General features: G+C 41.2%; 1 protein-coding gene across 1 annotated transcript in view; it reads left to right on the top strand.

Annotated features, from left to right (window-relative positions):
- The first annotated feature begins 1,774 nt into the window (after nt 1-1,774).
- LOC114433733 (transmembrane protein 266-like) overlaps nt 1,775-17,067 on the top strand; it is a 29,100-nt gene continuing 13,807 nt past the window's right edge. The window contains exons 1-2 of the mRNA XM_028402395.1: nt 1,775-1,788; nt 9,238-9,429. Of these exons, the coding sequence (XP_028258196.1) occupies nt 1,775-1,788; nt 9,238-9,429 (206 nt within the window). The remainder of the gene's footprint in view (nt 1,789-9,237; nt 9,430-17,067) is intronic.

Genomic DNA, 17,067 nt, shown 5'->3' with positions numbered 1-17,067 from the left:
TCTGCTCATCTCTTCAATAAATTACAGACCTTAAAGGATCTTGTTTTTACATCTCCTTTGAAACCGCTCCAGCAGCCTGTCTCTGGGCGTTACTCAGCCTACTACACTTAATTCACATCACCACTTTTTTCGTGATTTGCGCACACCCTGAAATCTGCGCCTTAGCCTATAACATCCTCAGCAGCCCACGTCCAGGCGTGTTTAAATAAAGGAAAGAGACGCTCCAGATTGATTGATGTGCGCTTTAACCATCGACTGGCTAATCCCGATGAATGACAAACGGTTAAGCCAATTGCTGTAAAGGCAATTTATATTCCCATAGTATCTTTATTTGGGGAAACCATAAAAAAACGCTCATGACACGGAGAGGGACGACCAACCAGGCGTAAAGCTAATAAAATCATCTGTGGCGACAATCCGCTCTCAAATTGGCCTCAATCGGGAGCTGAGAAAATCTACTCACAGGCTTCATTTCGCTCTCACACACACACACACCAACACACACACACACACACTCAGGCGCGCGTCCTCTCCACGGCCAACATTTTTAGACTGCTATGTCGTGACCGGAGCGATGCAAATGTCACACGATTCATTGGTTACTGTCAGTCTCCGGCACGGAAACGTCAATGTTTTGGTGGCCTTTGGATGAAATTCGCGTTTTGTTGTCCGGCAGCTGCTGTGGAAGGGGGTCGGTAGAGACCCGAGGCTTCGTCGGGCTCGCTTCAGCACCTGGACAGCTCCCCCTCGCAGGGTTCCCCGCTGCGCTCGCCGGGGAAACCCTCGGCTGGGGAGCGGAACCTGGATCTGGATCATCCCTCAGAAATCTCAGTCAGAAGGAACCTGCACTTAAAAGGCCATTATTTGATCGCTCTCGACACTTGAAAGCTAATATGATCTTGTCGGGTGACGATGTTTCTTGCAACCTCTCGTTGGTTTTGCACTGAAATCCAAGCAGAGCAAGAAGTGGGAGCAGCGGGAGCAGCAGCGGCGGCGGTGGTGGTGGTTGTGGTGGTTGTGGTGGTGGTGGTGTTCATCCAATGCAAAAGCGCTAAGGATAGCTGCAACCTACACACACCGCGAGCCTGCTGCTGCAGTTTCACTTACTCTGATCAGCACCGAGGGAGACATTACTATCAGCAAGGGGGCAGCGGGATGCGCGACTACCCGACAACAATGTAAATTTCACACAGGTAGGTCCTTCGTTTTAAATAAGTAATTCATGTACAGAGAGGGGCTCTCAGTAGTTATACACACAACTCTCATTCACTCTCATAAATGAGTGCAGTTTTATAACCATAAGCCATGTGCTATTATTACTCTCTGCAGTCAGTCTTACATGCACCCAACTCTGTGGAGTTCAGGTGATGGGGTTTAAAAAGTCATTTGAGTTTGGGAACAGACCAGTCGTTTGGCATCTACAGACTGCTGCTGTTAGTTGTCATGTACAAATTTGCAAAGTTTGAACTAAAAGTCTCTCATGTAAGAGTAATAATGAAAAAATATCCCAAAATGGTCAAAAGAAACACCCTTAGAAATGTCCAAGTTGAATTTCTCAACTTTAAAGCGCTTGCAGCTCTGCAGTGCATTAAGCTTGGTATATTAGTAACCTTGTAGTTCAATAATTGCTATTTATGCAATTGTACTGAGGGCTGTGTTTTTTACAGGTTCATCATGAAAGCAGCATCTCTCAGGTGGGAAGGTGAACTGCAGCACTAACACAGGCAGAAGTGAGCAGCAACCTTGTGACAACCACCACCAGCTCTCCATCATCATGGCTAATGCTGAGTAAGTACAGTCTGCACATCATGTTTACCTCCTTTCCTCCCTTGTAGTGATTTTGAATTACAAACCAATGCAAATAGTTCAGCCAAAGGAAAAGTACTGTGTGTGTTTTTGACATATAAACTCTTATGTGTCCTCTTCCTTTGTCTAGCACTTGTTTACCCAGCACACACCTCTTTTCATCTTTTTTCATCTCTGATTTCACGTCTCCATCTTTTACAATAATGATGTTTATTCACTGAGACGCTGCTGCTGTTGAGGCGTCGCTGACCCTCGTCACTCTGAATGCACACACACATGCTGAGATGCAGATTCATGCAATTGCACCTGCACAATGCTGACTGTAAAGTGTTTATTTCTACAGACAACCACTGTATTGATTATTATTACCCATCACCATTAGAAAACACTTTCTTAATCACACCATCTCCACCTCCAGCTTTGTTTCAATCGTCATTCTCTGATCTGTGCACTAAAGAGAGAGAGTGTGTGTGAGGACCGACAGGTGTAAGGGAGTTCAGAGAAAATCATCATTCTTTGTCAACTCCAGATTTCACTGCTGTAGTATAGCTGTAGACTTTGTAATTTGTCTCATCTTAACTAGCTGCATTTTTCTCTTGACCTAGATGAATGACCCTAAATCATTGCTTGTGCTATATGAGAGGTGGTCCCATACAGAAAGCAGCGGCTGCCAATGGTGATGCCATATCAAGCTATGTTTAAGATGAAATGCATCTTAAATCAGAGAGCTCACGTTTGGTTTAGAGGACACAGATGCATTTCTTACACTTCACTTTTATCATCCCACTGGTTGTGTAAATATATGAATTTTTGCTTTGGTTTTTAGTGGCAGTTGAATCATATTATAACTTTGGATGCTGATAAATGCTCCATGCTTTCTAATTAAAGATCAGACAAAACAGATTACTTATTTGTCCCGTCAAATCAAACGCATACTTTTAGTGATGTAGGTTGTGTGTTTCACCTTTACTTATTCACATCCAGCAAATGTACAAAAGAATTAGTAAAATCATGTGAAAATATCAAAAGTAATTTGTGTCACCTGTGGTGTTAGTCAGTTGGTAATGCATTAGAGGAGCATTGAATTGTTTGCAGTTGTTTGGTCCAGTCTCTTTCCTCAGCCATTCCCCTTCAAAAGGTTACGTGGAAAATCTGAGGTGTTGTGACATGATTTATGAGAGGAAAGAGGGGAAAACTATCCTCATTGTTTGGAACTCTTACTTTTGACTCTATTTCTAGACGTTGCTCCATTAAAAAGGCCACAGTCCAAAAACATCGTCTTTTCTTTTATTAGCAGTGGATAATGACAGCGATGTCTGTTACCATGCCTCAGAGCTGCACTGGAATTGTGTCTTTAATTGTACATGATGCAACATCGTTAAATACTTGTGCACAGAATATCCTGTATGCTATAGTGTCTCTAATATTCAAACCACAGTAACAACTGTCTGACCACAAGTCTACACAAATCTGTATTTTCCATCATTAAGCCTTTTAGAACTCATTTTCCCTTAAGTGTCTGTTGAAATTAAAATAATCTATTATTGGGCACTGGCACAGTGTGAGAAAGACCTCTCCATTATGAAGAAGACATCTGCTGTCTTAGTCCTGCCCCATAAGGGTCTCCGTGTCTCCTGTGTCTTCCACTGCTTGTATCTGCAAAGGTCAGATAAGAGACTGGTCACACCAGGGCCGGAACAGTCCATTGTGCTGGCTGCCAATTCATCATAGGTTAATCTGTAATATTATTAATGAGCTAATATGCCTGGCAGACTTCATTAAAACCCACTGCCATGAAATTATAGATGTTTCTATGGAAGTTGAATTAGGTTTTCTAGGAAATTACCAGAGGCAATTTGTTACTTGTGTAGATGTGACAGGTGGTATGACAACATTATATCAAGCTTTATTTAAAGACTGAGACAAGGTTTACATGTCATTATTGGAAAAGTTGTATATGAAATTAAATAGTTTGCTGTTCCAGACTTACAATGTCTGTAACACTAATAGACAATGATGCCCAGCTTCTCCAAAGTGCTCCACAGCAGCTGGTGGGAGCAGTAAACATCTGCTTAGTCGTGAGTGTTCTGGCAAAAGTTTGGGGGTGTTTTAGATCCTCAGGCGTTGTGCTCAGACAGCCCAGTCTAACATGTGTGTGTTGATCCTGCAGTCCACTGAGGGCCTTGGTCAGAGTGGAGTGTTTGTGGAAAACTTGTGCCTGAATGTAAATACATTTTCTCTATGCCGGCAGAAAGAGTATTTGCAAAGCTGCCGTCGGGCTTGATGTAATGCTTGTGTGGAAATAATGTCTCGTAGTTTTTATGATTTATTATGTTGATGGATGCACATGTTCACACCATATATCAACACACTGCAGCAGACTTTTATTTCATGTACATATATCCAATTTATGACATTTTCTACTGTACTGATACTTTATCGTACACCTAAAACGTTGTGCGCTCAAACACAACACTAGGATGATCATGTAGTGATCTTATTCAAGTTTTTGGCCACTGATGTAGCCAAACTTCTATTATTTCTTTATAATCTCTATATATTCTATATTCTATAATATTTCTATTATTGTTATTTATCTATAAATCAGACAAGACTAATTGTTAGCAGCTTAGCTGTAGGCTCACAGTAATAATGAATGGAGCATCTTAGTTTGGCATATTAAAATGCTAGTATTTGTTATTATTCATTATAATATTATTCTTTTTTTTTAATTATTTTCTCCGTGGTTATTTCTGTCTTGTTGCATTGAGTTAGGAGGGTGGTGAGCAAGACACTTCCACTTGTCTGAGGAAGAACATTCTTCAGTGCCGCTGGCCCCCCCAGTTACTTCCATGACCTTCTGTTTTGGTCAGTGAAGTCCCTTGAGCAACTTTTGTCACATAATGACCTTTCCTACCTGGCCCACAACACTACAGTCCACCATTTAATTTTATCTGCCACCCCGAGGGAAGCCTGCTCCCCTGAATATCACTTCTTTCTCGTGGGTGCTCTTCTGCAGTTTCAGCCTTGTTACTTTTTCCATGAAATAATGTTTTTTAGATTTTTGCTTGGTGTCAGATAGGAACACTGCAGTGTCATTTGGATGGAAACAGAAGTGTCTTGTTAATACATACGGTACAGACTGTACATTGAATAGGGGATGTTATTGTTTGTTTTCTATCAAGTGCAATGGTGCTTAGTGTCTGTTCATATTAGCAGATATTGTTTTTTATTAAGTTTTATGTTTTTGCGAGTACAGAGTAGGAAAAATGAGACTTGAATGAAGTATCTCTAATATCTCAAAATGCATGACTAACCCCATTGCTTTAGATAAGAAACCTGCTGAACACTGTGCAATTCCCTGACCTGGGTCAGCACCTTTTTCCTGATATCTTGACTGTCAGCCAGGCAGAACACGAGGCGCATCACTGTAAGCTGAGGGCCGGCTGGCTCTGGACAGCTTGTGTCTGTCATGAGTAGTTATGTGTATGGTCCTGATTGTTTGGGAAGAGAGCCAAACCTGCTGCTGTGCTGTGGATGAGAGGTGGTATGGATGAGATGTAGTTTGTAGGAGAAGTGTAGAGAAAACAGCATCCATCAGGCCTACATGCTGTGGTATAATACTGTCTGCTCACACTGGGAATCAATTCTTTTCTAAGTAAAATTGCTATAGGAATTTATCTTGGAGGCACATAAACCGTTTCCAGAGTACAGCAATGTATTTGTTCATTTATTTCCTTATTTATACTTCACAACAAATTGGATCTTATTGGAAGTCATTTTTTATGACTACAGAACTTAATTCATAATTAAGACGATGATGGATTACTCCACAGATGTTCTCTGTTACTGATATATTATGGCAGGTAAGGCCCTGCTGGTTCATTCCCAGTTTATTGACTTTAGGTTCAGGCTTTTGAGATTAGGGTCGCTGAAGGAAGGTGCTGTCTATTCTCAGAGTGCTGATTAATTCTTTAATCAACCAAAATAGAAATACAACAAAAGTTGTTGACTTCAAACTTTCTGTGTAATCATAGAGTTGATCTGCCTGTACACATAGAAAGATGAGTTTAACTCTTCCCCTTCCACCTTCTCCTCTACCTTCCTATCTATCATATACACTATACATTAAAAAATCATAACATTTCCTCAGCACACAAGAAAGTGCTGTTACATTATGGTTGTTTTTAAATTTGATATCCATTCGCTCCAGTCATGCAACACATATTGCATTACTGTACAGTACACAGCAGCATCACAGCCTCAGACTATATGGAATATGTATGTTGCTGCCGAGGGAAATAATCCCATCAAATTGGGATGAGGCCAGCAGCTCTTAAGACCAGACTGCAATAACATTTTTTCTTGGTAGAAAAAAAAGGTTTTAATGGGAAAAAAAACGGTCTGATGTTTTGCTATCTATGAAGAGATGACAGAGGACTCTTAGAAACTCTGAACAGCTCTGAAGCATCATGATAAGTCTGTGATATATTCTAGAGGGTATTTGTTGTTAATTAAACTTAAAATTCCTGTTATACTGAACCAACTGATTGTATATCTTTGTATTATTATTTCTTTCCTCTGTTTATGGACACATGAAACAGAGACCTAATGAAACAGTGTTAACGTGCTGTTTTGAGCTTTGTTTTTCAATAATAAGAACTATATATTTACAAAGGGATACAGCTGGCAGTTCTGCAGCAGTTTGGTAGAATGTCCATGGGACACACACTTTGTGCAGCAGAGGACTCTTTGCGGTCAATGAGCACATGTGTACTAACCTGAAATAGTGTTTTGAGGATGCACTTGTTTACAATAGCCGTAACTCATTCAGTGGGTTGTTGTGATGAGAGCTGTTGATGTTCAGCTCACAAACTTTCCATTTGCTCACATGTTTAGTAGGTCAAGGCCTCTGCTTCATCACTCCTGTTTGTTATACAGCTGAGGGATTTTTTTTCTATACCTTTACTCCTATCATAGTGTTACTATAGTAATGGGATTTTATTTTTTACGGCTTTGTTAATTTACTCAAATAAGAAACACCTCTATGTGTGTGCCTTCCTGTATATAAGTTGAGCTTCACAACATAGAATTGGTGCATAACTAGCAATTAAGCACTATTTCATCGATTGACTTCAGTATTTTTGTTGGCAGTGAAGCTCAAGGTGCTCCCTTGAAGCACAAATGAACGTCTGACTGCAATCTGGGCTCACCTCATGAGGCTCACCTTTCAGATTTTCCTGGTGGCAACTTTACTGCACAAGCTGACCAGATCCAACCATTTCAGTGAAGATCTTATAACTTGGATGTTGAAGGAACCCAAACACACTTGCCAACGTACCATGTTAAAAGCACAGTCTGTATAAGTAGAGACTAGATGGTGGCTTTGTTCATTTCACTCACACACACACAGAGCACTCATTCACAGTGATTAGGTTGCCCTCCGCCTGCACAGGTCATCCCAGATTGCATCAAAGGTCTTTTAGCGCTGACACTATCGCTGTATATTTTAGTAAACCAAGGTTGTGTTGCAGCCTGTGAGGTCATGGTCCATGTGTGTGTGTACGCGGGGTTATCGGTTATCTGCCTGCATATCTATCTGTCCTGTCTGTTTACCTGTCTGGACTTTCCTAAAGGTATGGCTGTCTGTCAGTGTGTGTGTCCTTTCTCGTTTTTGTGTTAGGTCAGTCTGTGCTGTCTGTCACAGCAGCCTGAAGATGACTGTAGCAAAAAAAAAAAAAAGTATAGCTTAATATAGCAAATGGCTGCTGGGGGAATACCCTTATTCTTTCTCCACACATCCATTGCTTCTTCAGTGTCTTGTGTTATTTGAGGCTCTTAGCCATGAGGTAATTCTGAGAATAGTCCATGTGTGAATAGTTAGATAAGCAAACTTTCTCTTGCATCACTTTTAGTTTGAAAAGATGGACTTAATCTTTAGTGATGTTATTTCTTGTCCATGGAAACCTTCTGTTCCTTTTACCGCCTCATCAGCTACTCAACCCAACTTCCTTCTTTTTCCTATTTGTTCTGTCTGTGGTCACACCTCTTTCCTCCTCCTCTCTTTTCTCTGGTCATTTTTCTTACTTCCAGTCCTCCTCTTGCTGTGGCTTTGTGCGTCTCTTTCTGGTTTCAGCCATCCTCTGCCCTTCTTGCATAACCCCTGATATTCACCCCCCCAAACCTTTTTTTTCTACCACTCCTCTTCTGGTTTCCCCTCCCCATCCACCTTTTTCCTGACTTCCTTTGACGTTTGAAGGAGAGTGGGGATCCACTCAGCTGACAAAGGGAGAGGCAATGACGTCACAGCAGACATGATACACCAGCATCTGCTCTGGTCTAAAAATACACACCACAGGGCACACACAGTCAGTCTGCAGCTGCACTCAGCATTTGTTTCCGCCTCCACGCTCTACTGAGATGGCCCAGCTTTTACACAACTGGGGCTTGTGGGCACGCTGGGCTACATGCTGCTGGCCTACAACTGAGCACCCTTGATGTGTTTAGGTATTATGGTTAAAGACGCACAGGTGGATGAGGGTGCAGCTTTGCTGATATGATCACAGGGGAAAGTGCATTTTCTTGTCAAATTAAGCAACAGTGCCCTTTGCAACACAGGAACCCTCGCAGTGCAGGTTCATCAGGTTCAGGTGCAGGTTCATCATCAACTGTTGTTTAAATTGTGTTAGGATTCAGAATAATTGTGCCTATGTTTTGTTAGGACTGAGAAAAGAAATTGGGCAATCTTAGCTAGTGTCTTACAAGTCCCTATTAGCAAGTCACTGCTCCTGAAATTCCTTTGGTCTTCAGGAGTGGAGAATTATGATAGTGTCATAGCTCCTTGGTGCTGAGTGGGTGTTCGTGTGTAAGTCTGTCTGACCCTCTGTTTACTCCCCAAGGCCATCACTGTAAATAAGAATGGGTCTTAGGAGAGTTGCTGAGCTGAATATATATATATATATATATATATATATATATATCCTCTATATGTAACCACACATACTATTGGTTTCTGCACTATTGTTCTATTCTTAATGTTTTTTTAAAATAAAAATTGGTGTGACACCTTAAGCTTAAGCTTAAGTGTAGGCATGAATTATGATGAATAATGATTTTTTCAGACCATTTTTTCAGTCAGAAGAAAGGCTTTCTATCTAGCTGTATGAGCTTAAGCCTAACTAACAAAAAAAAAACAAATTGTCATATTTCAAATGGATGTAAATTTCAGTTTCCTGGGTAAAAGCTGGACTTTGTTTCTTTTTATATGCTGCTCTGTGTGTGAAGCTGCTATTGACTAACTAGACAGTCTGGATCATTTGCATATGTGACAAAATGTGCTTATCATTTTTAACATTGCCTGTTGTTCTCTCCTCTGTGTGCACGCATGTGTTCACTTTTGTCTGTCTGTTGCTGGTGCTGGTATGTGTCTAGGGAAGTGGAACAGGCAGGGCTGTCAGACTTGGAGATCATCTCCCAGCCGGTGGAGGATGAGAACCAGTGCTTGGCCCCTCCAGTCCAGCTGGTGAGTTTTGGCTACAGAGATCTACCCCTCGCAGCCCTGGACCTCTCGCTGGCTGGCTCACAACTGCTCTCCAACGCAGATGAAGATGAAAACAGGGAAGGGTGAGTGAAACTTGTGCTGTTTAGTTAGTTGTGGTTGTTGCTTTTTTAAAAAAAACATGATTTGCCTCTGTGGCAGTGTGTGAATGGCACACATGTGATCATGAAGTGGTGTATTTTGGGTGAGCTGAAATGTTTGGCAGCAAGGAAGTGTGAGTGACATGGTGATGACATTTTTTCTAGGTGCCTATTCAGGAATAATTTAGCATTTAACTGTGTGTCTGTGTGTGTGCATGTGTGGGTTTGTTCAGCTCACAGACACTGGTTTGTAAGAAATTAAAACAAGCTGACAAATAATAATAAAATTAACAAGACATTTTGGAAAAAAGAATCTTGTCTTAGTCAGTTCACTTCATGCTGTGTCTGTCTCACACAATCAACCCTAACAGATAGACAAATGTTTTTTTAAAGCTCGTTTTTCATAGACTTTGGACATGTGTCTGTGGATTTCAAAAATATGGCATTAAACAGCAGCTTTCCTTTGCTAATCATTCACTACAACAAAAGATGTTTCCATCACAGATCTAAAATTATGGCATGAATGTCAGGAGAAATAGGACAAAATCAATAGTAATAGGCCTACTGTACATTTCTTTGAGTGACAGATGTTAATAAAGGATTGTTAGGAAGAAGTCCTTATGTGCAATATATAAAAATAATCTAAGCACTGAAATACTTTCAGTGAGCCACCTGAAATCGTTGAGAGACAGCAGCTCACAGCTTGTATTTATATTTGCAGTGTTCAAAAGTAGCCACGAGGAAGATGAGCATCATACTCTTCAATGAGCATTCTTGATGTTGAAAGTGGACATTTTTACTTTATATGTGTGTGTGTGTATGCGTAAAACATGTTTTCTTGTTGAGGAGAGAGTACTGTTCAGCTTGTAAGAAGTTTAATCAGCCCAAATGACTTGTGTTACAAACTTGGCACATGCAGTTTTAAAGACATGGACATTATCCAAGCAAGAAGGGTCTAACAATAGAAATTTAAACACAATGCTGGTGGAGTTTGACCTATGTTTGGAACAGTCCTGATATTTTGGGATGGATTTTGATGATGCTTTTTTTGTGTGTCTCCTCTCCACTATTCTCCACTGTTTAAAAGGAGCACCTGATAAGGCCCCAAGTTGCTTCCATTTTTACAGTTTGTACTGTATATCAAACAGCAGCCACTGTTTCTCTAGATTCACATTGACACATGCACACACGCCCCATCAGGCTTGCATAAATGCCACGCAGCATGCAAGATTATCATCCATCATGTGTTAAGTCTCCCTCCCCAAGCCCTTGACTTGCTGTCCCCATTGCATAGTATTCATCCATTTATCATTAACTGTCAACCTCTGGGTTGTCCAGCGTCCATAAGTTAACTGAGATCAATTCATCATTTCAGACTAAATATCTGCCCGCCTCCCCCCATGCTGGCTGACACTAGGAGCCTCTATTGTCAGTGACATTTTACAGTGTGTAAGCCAGAATCCGATCTGGATCCGTATCTCACACCTAATTTCTTCTAAGACCCCTGTACTGTCTAACACTATGCTGCCACATTCACTAACTTTAGTGGGTCTCACACAGGCGACAAAAAGTTGTACAGCAACACACTTGAACAGAAAATTAGAAAGTACTATAAAATACACATTCAGCTTATGGACTGCTGATCACAGCCCTTGTTTTTTCTGCTTTAACCTTATTGTGTGAAAGGCTGGTTTGCCATATGTATATGTGGTCACATCACAGCTGTCCTTTTGATTAGTCACAACAGTTTTTTTTTTGTTGTTGTTTTGTTTTTTGCCATGCAAAACCTGCTTATGCATTAGTCTTTCCATTCTGTCCAGTGAACTGTGACTCAAACCTGGCTGCTAGTGTGGGCTCTCACTAGGATGCAAATAAACACCATAAGCTGTAGTACAGGATCCAAAGCGCGCGCACACACACACACACTCGCGCCAATATCTACACTCACTATCTCAGCCAAGTACTCCGTTTGACACCAAATCAGGTCTCACTCCATTGGTTCCCTTCAGTTAGCCAGTCATGGCCAGAAACAGATGGATTTCACAGACTCACCGTCAACAGTAGGTATGCCGACGCTCACACTGTGCCAGTATTAGAACCAGCAAAACCCTTATGTGTGCTGTTCCGTATCAGGGTCAGTGGTAGCATGTATTTCCATCCCTATGCATAATGGATACATAAATGTTTGCCGTGAATGTGCTTTGATGCCACGTGCTCCCTGTCTGCAGTTGTTGTTGCTGTTGTTGGGAAACACCATGATGAATTATGAATGCAGCATTTCCTATTGTAGCTCAAACTCTAAAATACCTTATAACTTAATCCAATAACTGGGTAATAGACCTGCTGTCACTGAGTGCTTAATAAAATGAGTTTGGTTTCGAGGGCAAGAGACTAAAGTTCTCCTCCTGGTGCAGAAGCTGAATGAATAACTGTAAGAAACTCCTGCTGTAAGAGTTCAGATTTAACATACACTGTGGTGAAGGTTATTTCACCAGCAAGCTCAATTTACTCCAAGTGTGCTTAGTGAGATGGGGGGGGGGGGTCACTATTTCATATTCAAGTCATTAGTGCAAAATGTCTCACAGTAAAAATTCCTGCCAGTGGGTGTTGTAAAAGTCATCATTCTTTCTTTTAGCTTTAATCAAATTCTGTTTAAATCTAATGGGTCCGAGCTTCAGTAATGTGCAAGTCACATCTTCACCATACCGTAAATGATACACTAATCATTCACATCTATCATATAGGCTGATAGTAGATATATAAATGAGAGAACTGATTGCCAAAACAGAAGGTGAGGATGGATGGTTATATTATCCAACACATGCATGTCTCACAGGAGACAAGTTTCCACATATGGGACAGGGACAGGGAGATTTTACCATCTTCTGTCATGTTTTTAGCTGAAGGTCAGACATCATCACATCATTTTATTTTTTGCTAAGCTGTGTGATATCTATGCAGACAAGAACCAAACATTTAAAAATGCGATGAAACAAAACTGTTAAAAAGAGGTCTCTTCTGATAATAAAGACCATTAGAATCCGTGAGATAATGTGCATCTCATGAATGTGCCACTCAGCCTGCCGCCCTCCAGGACCCAACTCTATTTATTCTGTAGGTTTCAGCACCACTGGGCTTTCTGTGATTACGCCTGTGCCTCTGTCTCCTCATTACCGTATCGATCTACCTTTCAAACAGACAGCGGCCATTAGCCTCCTTAAATGACATTCACAAACACCACGCCTGTGCACCATCATCATGTTTTTTTTTTTTACGAGGCTCTCCTGCGGCAGTGGGCAGCTTTCTTAAATCAGCGCTTTCACCTCTTCTACCTGTGGGTTGACTTTGTTGGGTCATAACAGTATGTAATCACCGTCAGGCTAGTCAGAATGCAAATGGGGAAAGCTGGAGTGCATCTAGCAGGGTGACCGATTTCTAAACTCACCTTTTGGGAAATGGCGCAAATGAAAGGAACCTTTTTTTATATGGGTGTGGAGTGATGGTGTGAAGTTGAGAGGGAGGTAAGACTGCAGCAGTGGGACGCCAAACCACAGCTTTCTAAATGAAAATGTATGTAGAGTAGAGCATCCGTCGGCTGCCATGCTGACTCTTTAAAAGTGGATTCCCCTGTCACTGCTACCACCACACACGCCCTTTTACTCCCAGCATGCATTACCTGGCTCATTAGCTTTCTGAGATAGTGAAGAAGCATCATGAAGAAAGCTGTGCATGGGAGAACTTTGTTCATGTTCTATAGTGATGTTTGGAAAGAACGATGGTGTGCGTTCCAGAAAGTGAGACTGTCACAACCAGGGTGGAAGTGTTTCATCAGCTGGGTGACGGTTCATTGGGTGAGGGCTGTAAGTTATTTTCACCGATAGTTTGGGAATGTGTTGCTGTCAGCAAAACTTTTCTCATCTATTCCTTCCAAAGGAAAAAAAAGTGGGTGTAAATAAAAAATATGCAAGCTAAAAATCATGGGTTATGTCAGATTTAATGTTCCAGCTCATAGTGTATTTGACAGTTAATCAGTTTTATTGATGAGTTCCACATATTGAAACTGAAAAATAAAATCACATATTAACATGTTAGGAGAGTACAGATTTACAGAGGCACTAGATGAACAGAGCCGTGCGTTATTTGCCTTTACAGTAAAGTTACAGCGTGTTTCATAGCAGGAAGCTAGCAGAGGGGATTAATCAAGAGAAAAGGCTCCTGTGTCAAGCTGCCACTGGGTGATGAAGCACCTACTGTCAGGCATGTTCGCATATCATAGCCTGTAGCATTGTGAAGGTGGAGCTGACCTTACTGCTATCTCTCATATAGTGTGTTGGCCTCACTTCACAAAACAGCAAAACAGTCACTCACACTCTGCATTCTTTTGCTCTCTCTCTCTCTCTCTCTCTCTCTCTCTCTCTCTCAAACACACACACAGACACACATATACATTTGCATGCATGAACAGAAACACTACACATAGAGGATTTTCATACACTGAAAGAAAGAGAAAGAAGAAACAAGGGCAGGACTGAAAAGCTTCCTCACTGCACTGCGTAGTGGTTGTTATCTAATCCTCTGTAATCATGGTTCACTTCATTTTCCAGTTTATACTGGGCTGTCACACCTCATTAGGAACAATAGCGCTCCTTCATTGATGCTTCTGCACATTTAGAGACTCTTCTTTCTCTTTTTTTCCACCACCTTTCTGAATCTTTTCTGATTTTTTTTTATTCCTTCTTTCTCCTTCTTGTATTTCTTGCTCCCTTCTTTTCACACTCTGCTCAGTAACTAAGCTAAATGCCAAAGCTCCAACCAAGTATTCCCAACATTGTAAATCGAGTCTTAAACACCTGTCCGCACATCATGCTGACCAAAACTATCAGAGAGCCATATGCCTGCAGGAGCATCCAGGTGAGGGTGAAGTGAGGTGGATAGGTTGGAGATTTCCAGCACCCATTTACTGTATCGTTGCCTAACAGAATGTTCCTATCAGGAGAGAAGTGGGCGACATTGTGGGAGGTGGTTGTTCTAGCTAGCATCAGGGGGCACTTGCAGTGTTAGCAGTTTTGGCGCCATGGTAAGTGGAGTGTAGTTATTATTAGAGTTGGGCCCATCCATCTTCCTGTCTAGGAAAAATGCTGGGAGGACCAAGGTGGCGTGGGCTTGTGTTCAGCACTTTCATGGCCGCCCACTCTTCCCCGAGTCATCAAGCTGCTTTTGTTTGTTTGCTCACTTTTTTTCAATTGGTTTGAACAGTGAATTTTGGCTAGTCAAGAAAAAAACACACTTATATATTAGAGGGGTGGATCTGAAGGGCACAGCCTTATCTGCAGATTATCACGATAAACAGGTGAATCATAAAAAAAGGCTTCATATATTTTTTTATATCAGAATAAAATGTACATTCTCAAGAGGCAGCATGGCAACTGATGACTCCTTTTTTTGTTAGGATAAAGTGTAACCTTCACCTAATAATGGCCGCTATGGTGCCTTTCAGCAGTCACTGCAGACATACTCAGTTCTTGAAGATAAATCACTACCAACCTTTGATGTGAACATAAAATGTCTAATAAATAAAAGGTCATGGCATGGAGCATGATGCTGACAGTGTAATAAGGGGAACTATATGGACCTACTATTGTCTGAGAACAGGGCAAATGGATAAAACAGGACTGCACTGTAAAAATATATTGGAGATTGAAAATGCCAGACTTGCTCATCAAAACGCCCGGACCATCCGACTACAATTACAAGTGCACACCTGAGCAGTGGAATGATGTCACCTCCCATCCCGTTGATGGGCGTGTGGTTGCCAGACGCTGAAACAGAAAGCATATGTTGCTGATACGGCTGGTCCAAATGTGCAAGGAGTCCAGGGTTAGGTACCAACACCAGATGGTTCATCTAAATCTGTAGTGAGCAAGAGGGGGAAAGAGGAAAAAAACAAGCACTCCTACCCTCTGCCACCCACCAGCTTAACACCAAGGGTCCAAATGTTCTGTTTTGAAAATAACTGCTGGCCCATTTGCAAGTTTTAGAAAGTGGCAGATGAAAGAAAATAAACTCTGCCCTCTTTGTACAATCATCGCTGACTCTGGAGAATTTTGTGGTTGAACTGTTTCTGAAATGTGGACATGAACTGAACCATGACTGTTTTGCATATGGGGGCATTTAAACCTTGTTACATTATTTAGTGGATTGTATAACTGTGTGAAGAGGTGCAGGAAATTAAAGTTCATTCCCCTTTAAAACAATAATTTGAAGATGTGATCAACTTGAGTTAGTACCTCTCAGCAAGTTAAACTGCATTTTCACTTTAAATGCTTCAACTTTGTTGGAGGAGAAAAAAGGTTAAATGTTGAAGTCTTGGTTTTTGAAATAATGCATTCTCTGAAGGCTTTCACCCGGTCGAGCCAATTTGGCCTGATTTAATTAGAGAGCTCGGGAAGTTGTCTGAGACAGCGACCAGGGAGTGACTGGCCTTCCTGTTATCTCCCAGGCTTCTTAATTCCTCTGCCACAGGGATGGCTGCAGGCCCACATAGTGTAAAAGCTGAATGTTCACTGTTTGCCAAATAGCTGTGTTCTGGCAGTGTTGAGGACAAATGGATAGCATAAACCGCTACTTCCAGGGATGCCCAAAAAATATAAATGCTGAAACTGTGGTTTTATTTGGGGATTTTGAAACAATATCAGTTTACTCCACTCCACTTTCCTGTTCCTTTCTCATTGGAATCATTTGATTAAATTAAGTTTGCATTTAATAACTGGCAACAGTTGTAAATTAAATTACAACCTGTAATTTAAATGTCCATAGCCCCCCCCCCAAAATAAATAAATAAATAAATAAATAAATAAATAAATTATTGGCCTTACAAGCTTTTACATTCCCCCCCCCTCATGGTATTAGTAACTTAGTAATAGCCATAATACAAACATGTGTATTTTACTATATACTGTAACCACTCGCATTGAGACCCTAAAGTACCATGCACAGTCCTATTACGTATTTCCATGAAAATGCTGCAAAATAAATTGAGATACATAATTGGCCCTTAGCTTGTCAACAGTGTAGATCAACACTTGCTCTGATTGATACATAGATGGTGTGCATACACAGAATACAAAACATACCCACCACAGGCTACACAGTGACCTTACTGTTCCCATGTAACATACCAATGAGTCTTTCCCCTGCACTCCCACAGGACTGTGAGAGAACGCCGAACACCAGTTGCCCTTGTTCACTGTGTTGTGCACACCAGTAACTGCTCACAGTAAGCTTAGGTCTCTGCAAGTTCATCTCTCCTGTAGAGTATGTGTCATGCTAAACTGTGGTTGGATCATACCTTACCGCTGTGAGAATTAAACCACATGCCTCCAGGTAGTTTGGGAACATTGGGCATAAATTCAGTCCATGTCTGCTGGTTTTTGACAATATTATCTTGTACTATATAAATAGTCACATAAAGTCGAGTCAGTCTTTGTATGTTGACTCCAGGGTCAGTCATTTATTTCTGTTTTGAGTGTACAGCAGCAAGAGTTTTGTGGCATATTGTTATACGCTGATGTGTTGTGATCATTGGTGCACAGGCATTGGTAATGGAGAACCTTTCAAATTAAT

This window comes from Parambassis ranga, chromosome 3 (assembly GCF_900634625.1).
Source record: "Parambassis ranga chromosome 3, fParRan2.1, whole genome shotgun sequence".
Classification (NCBI taxonomy): Eukaryota; Metazoa; Chordata; class Actinopteri; family Ambassidae; genus Parambassis; species Parambassis ranga.
The sequence above is the reverse complement of the archived record's forward strand: the minus strand, read 5'-3'. Positions and strand labels throughout refer to the sequence as shown.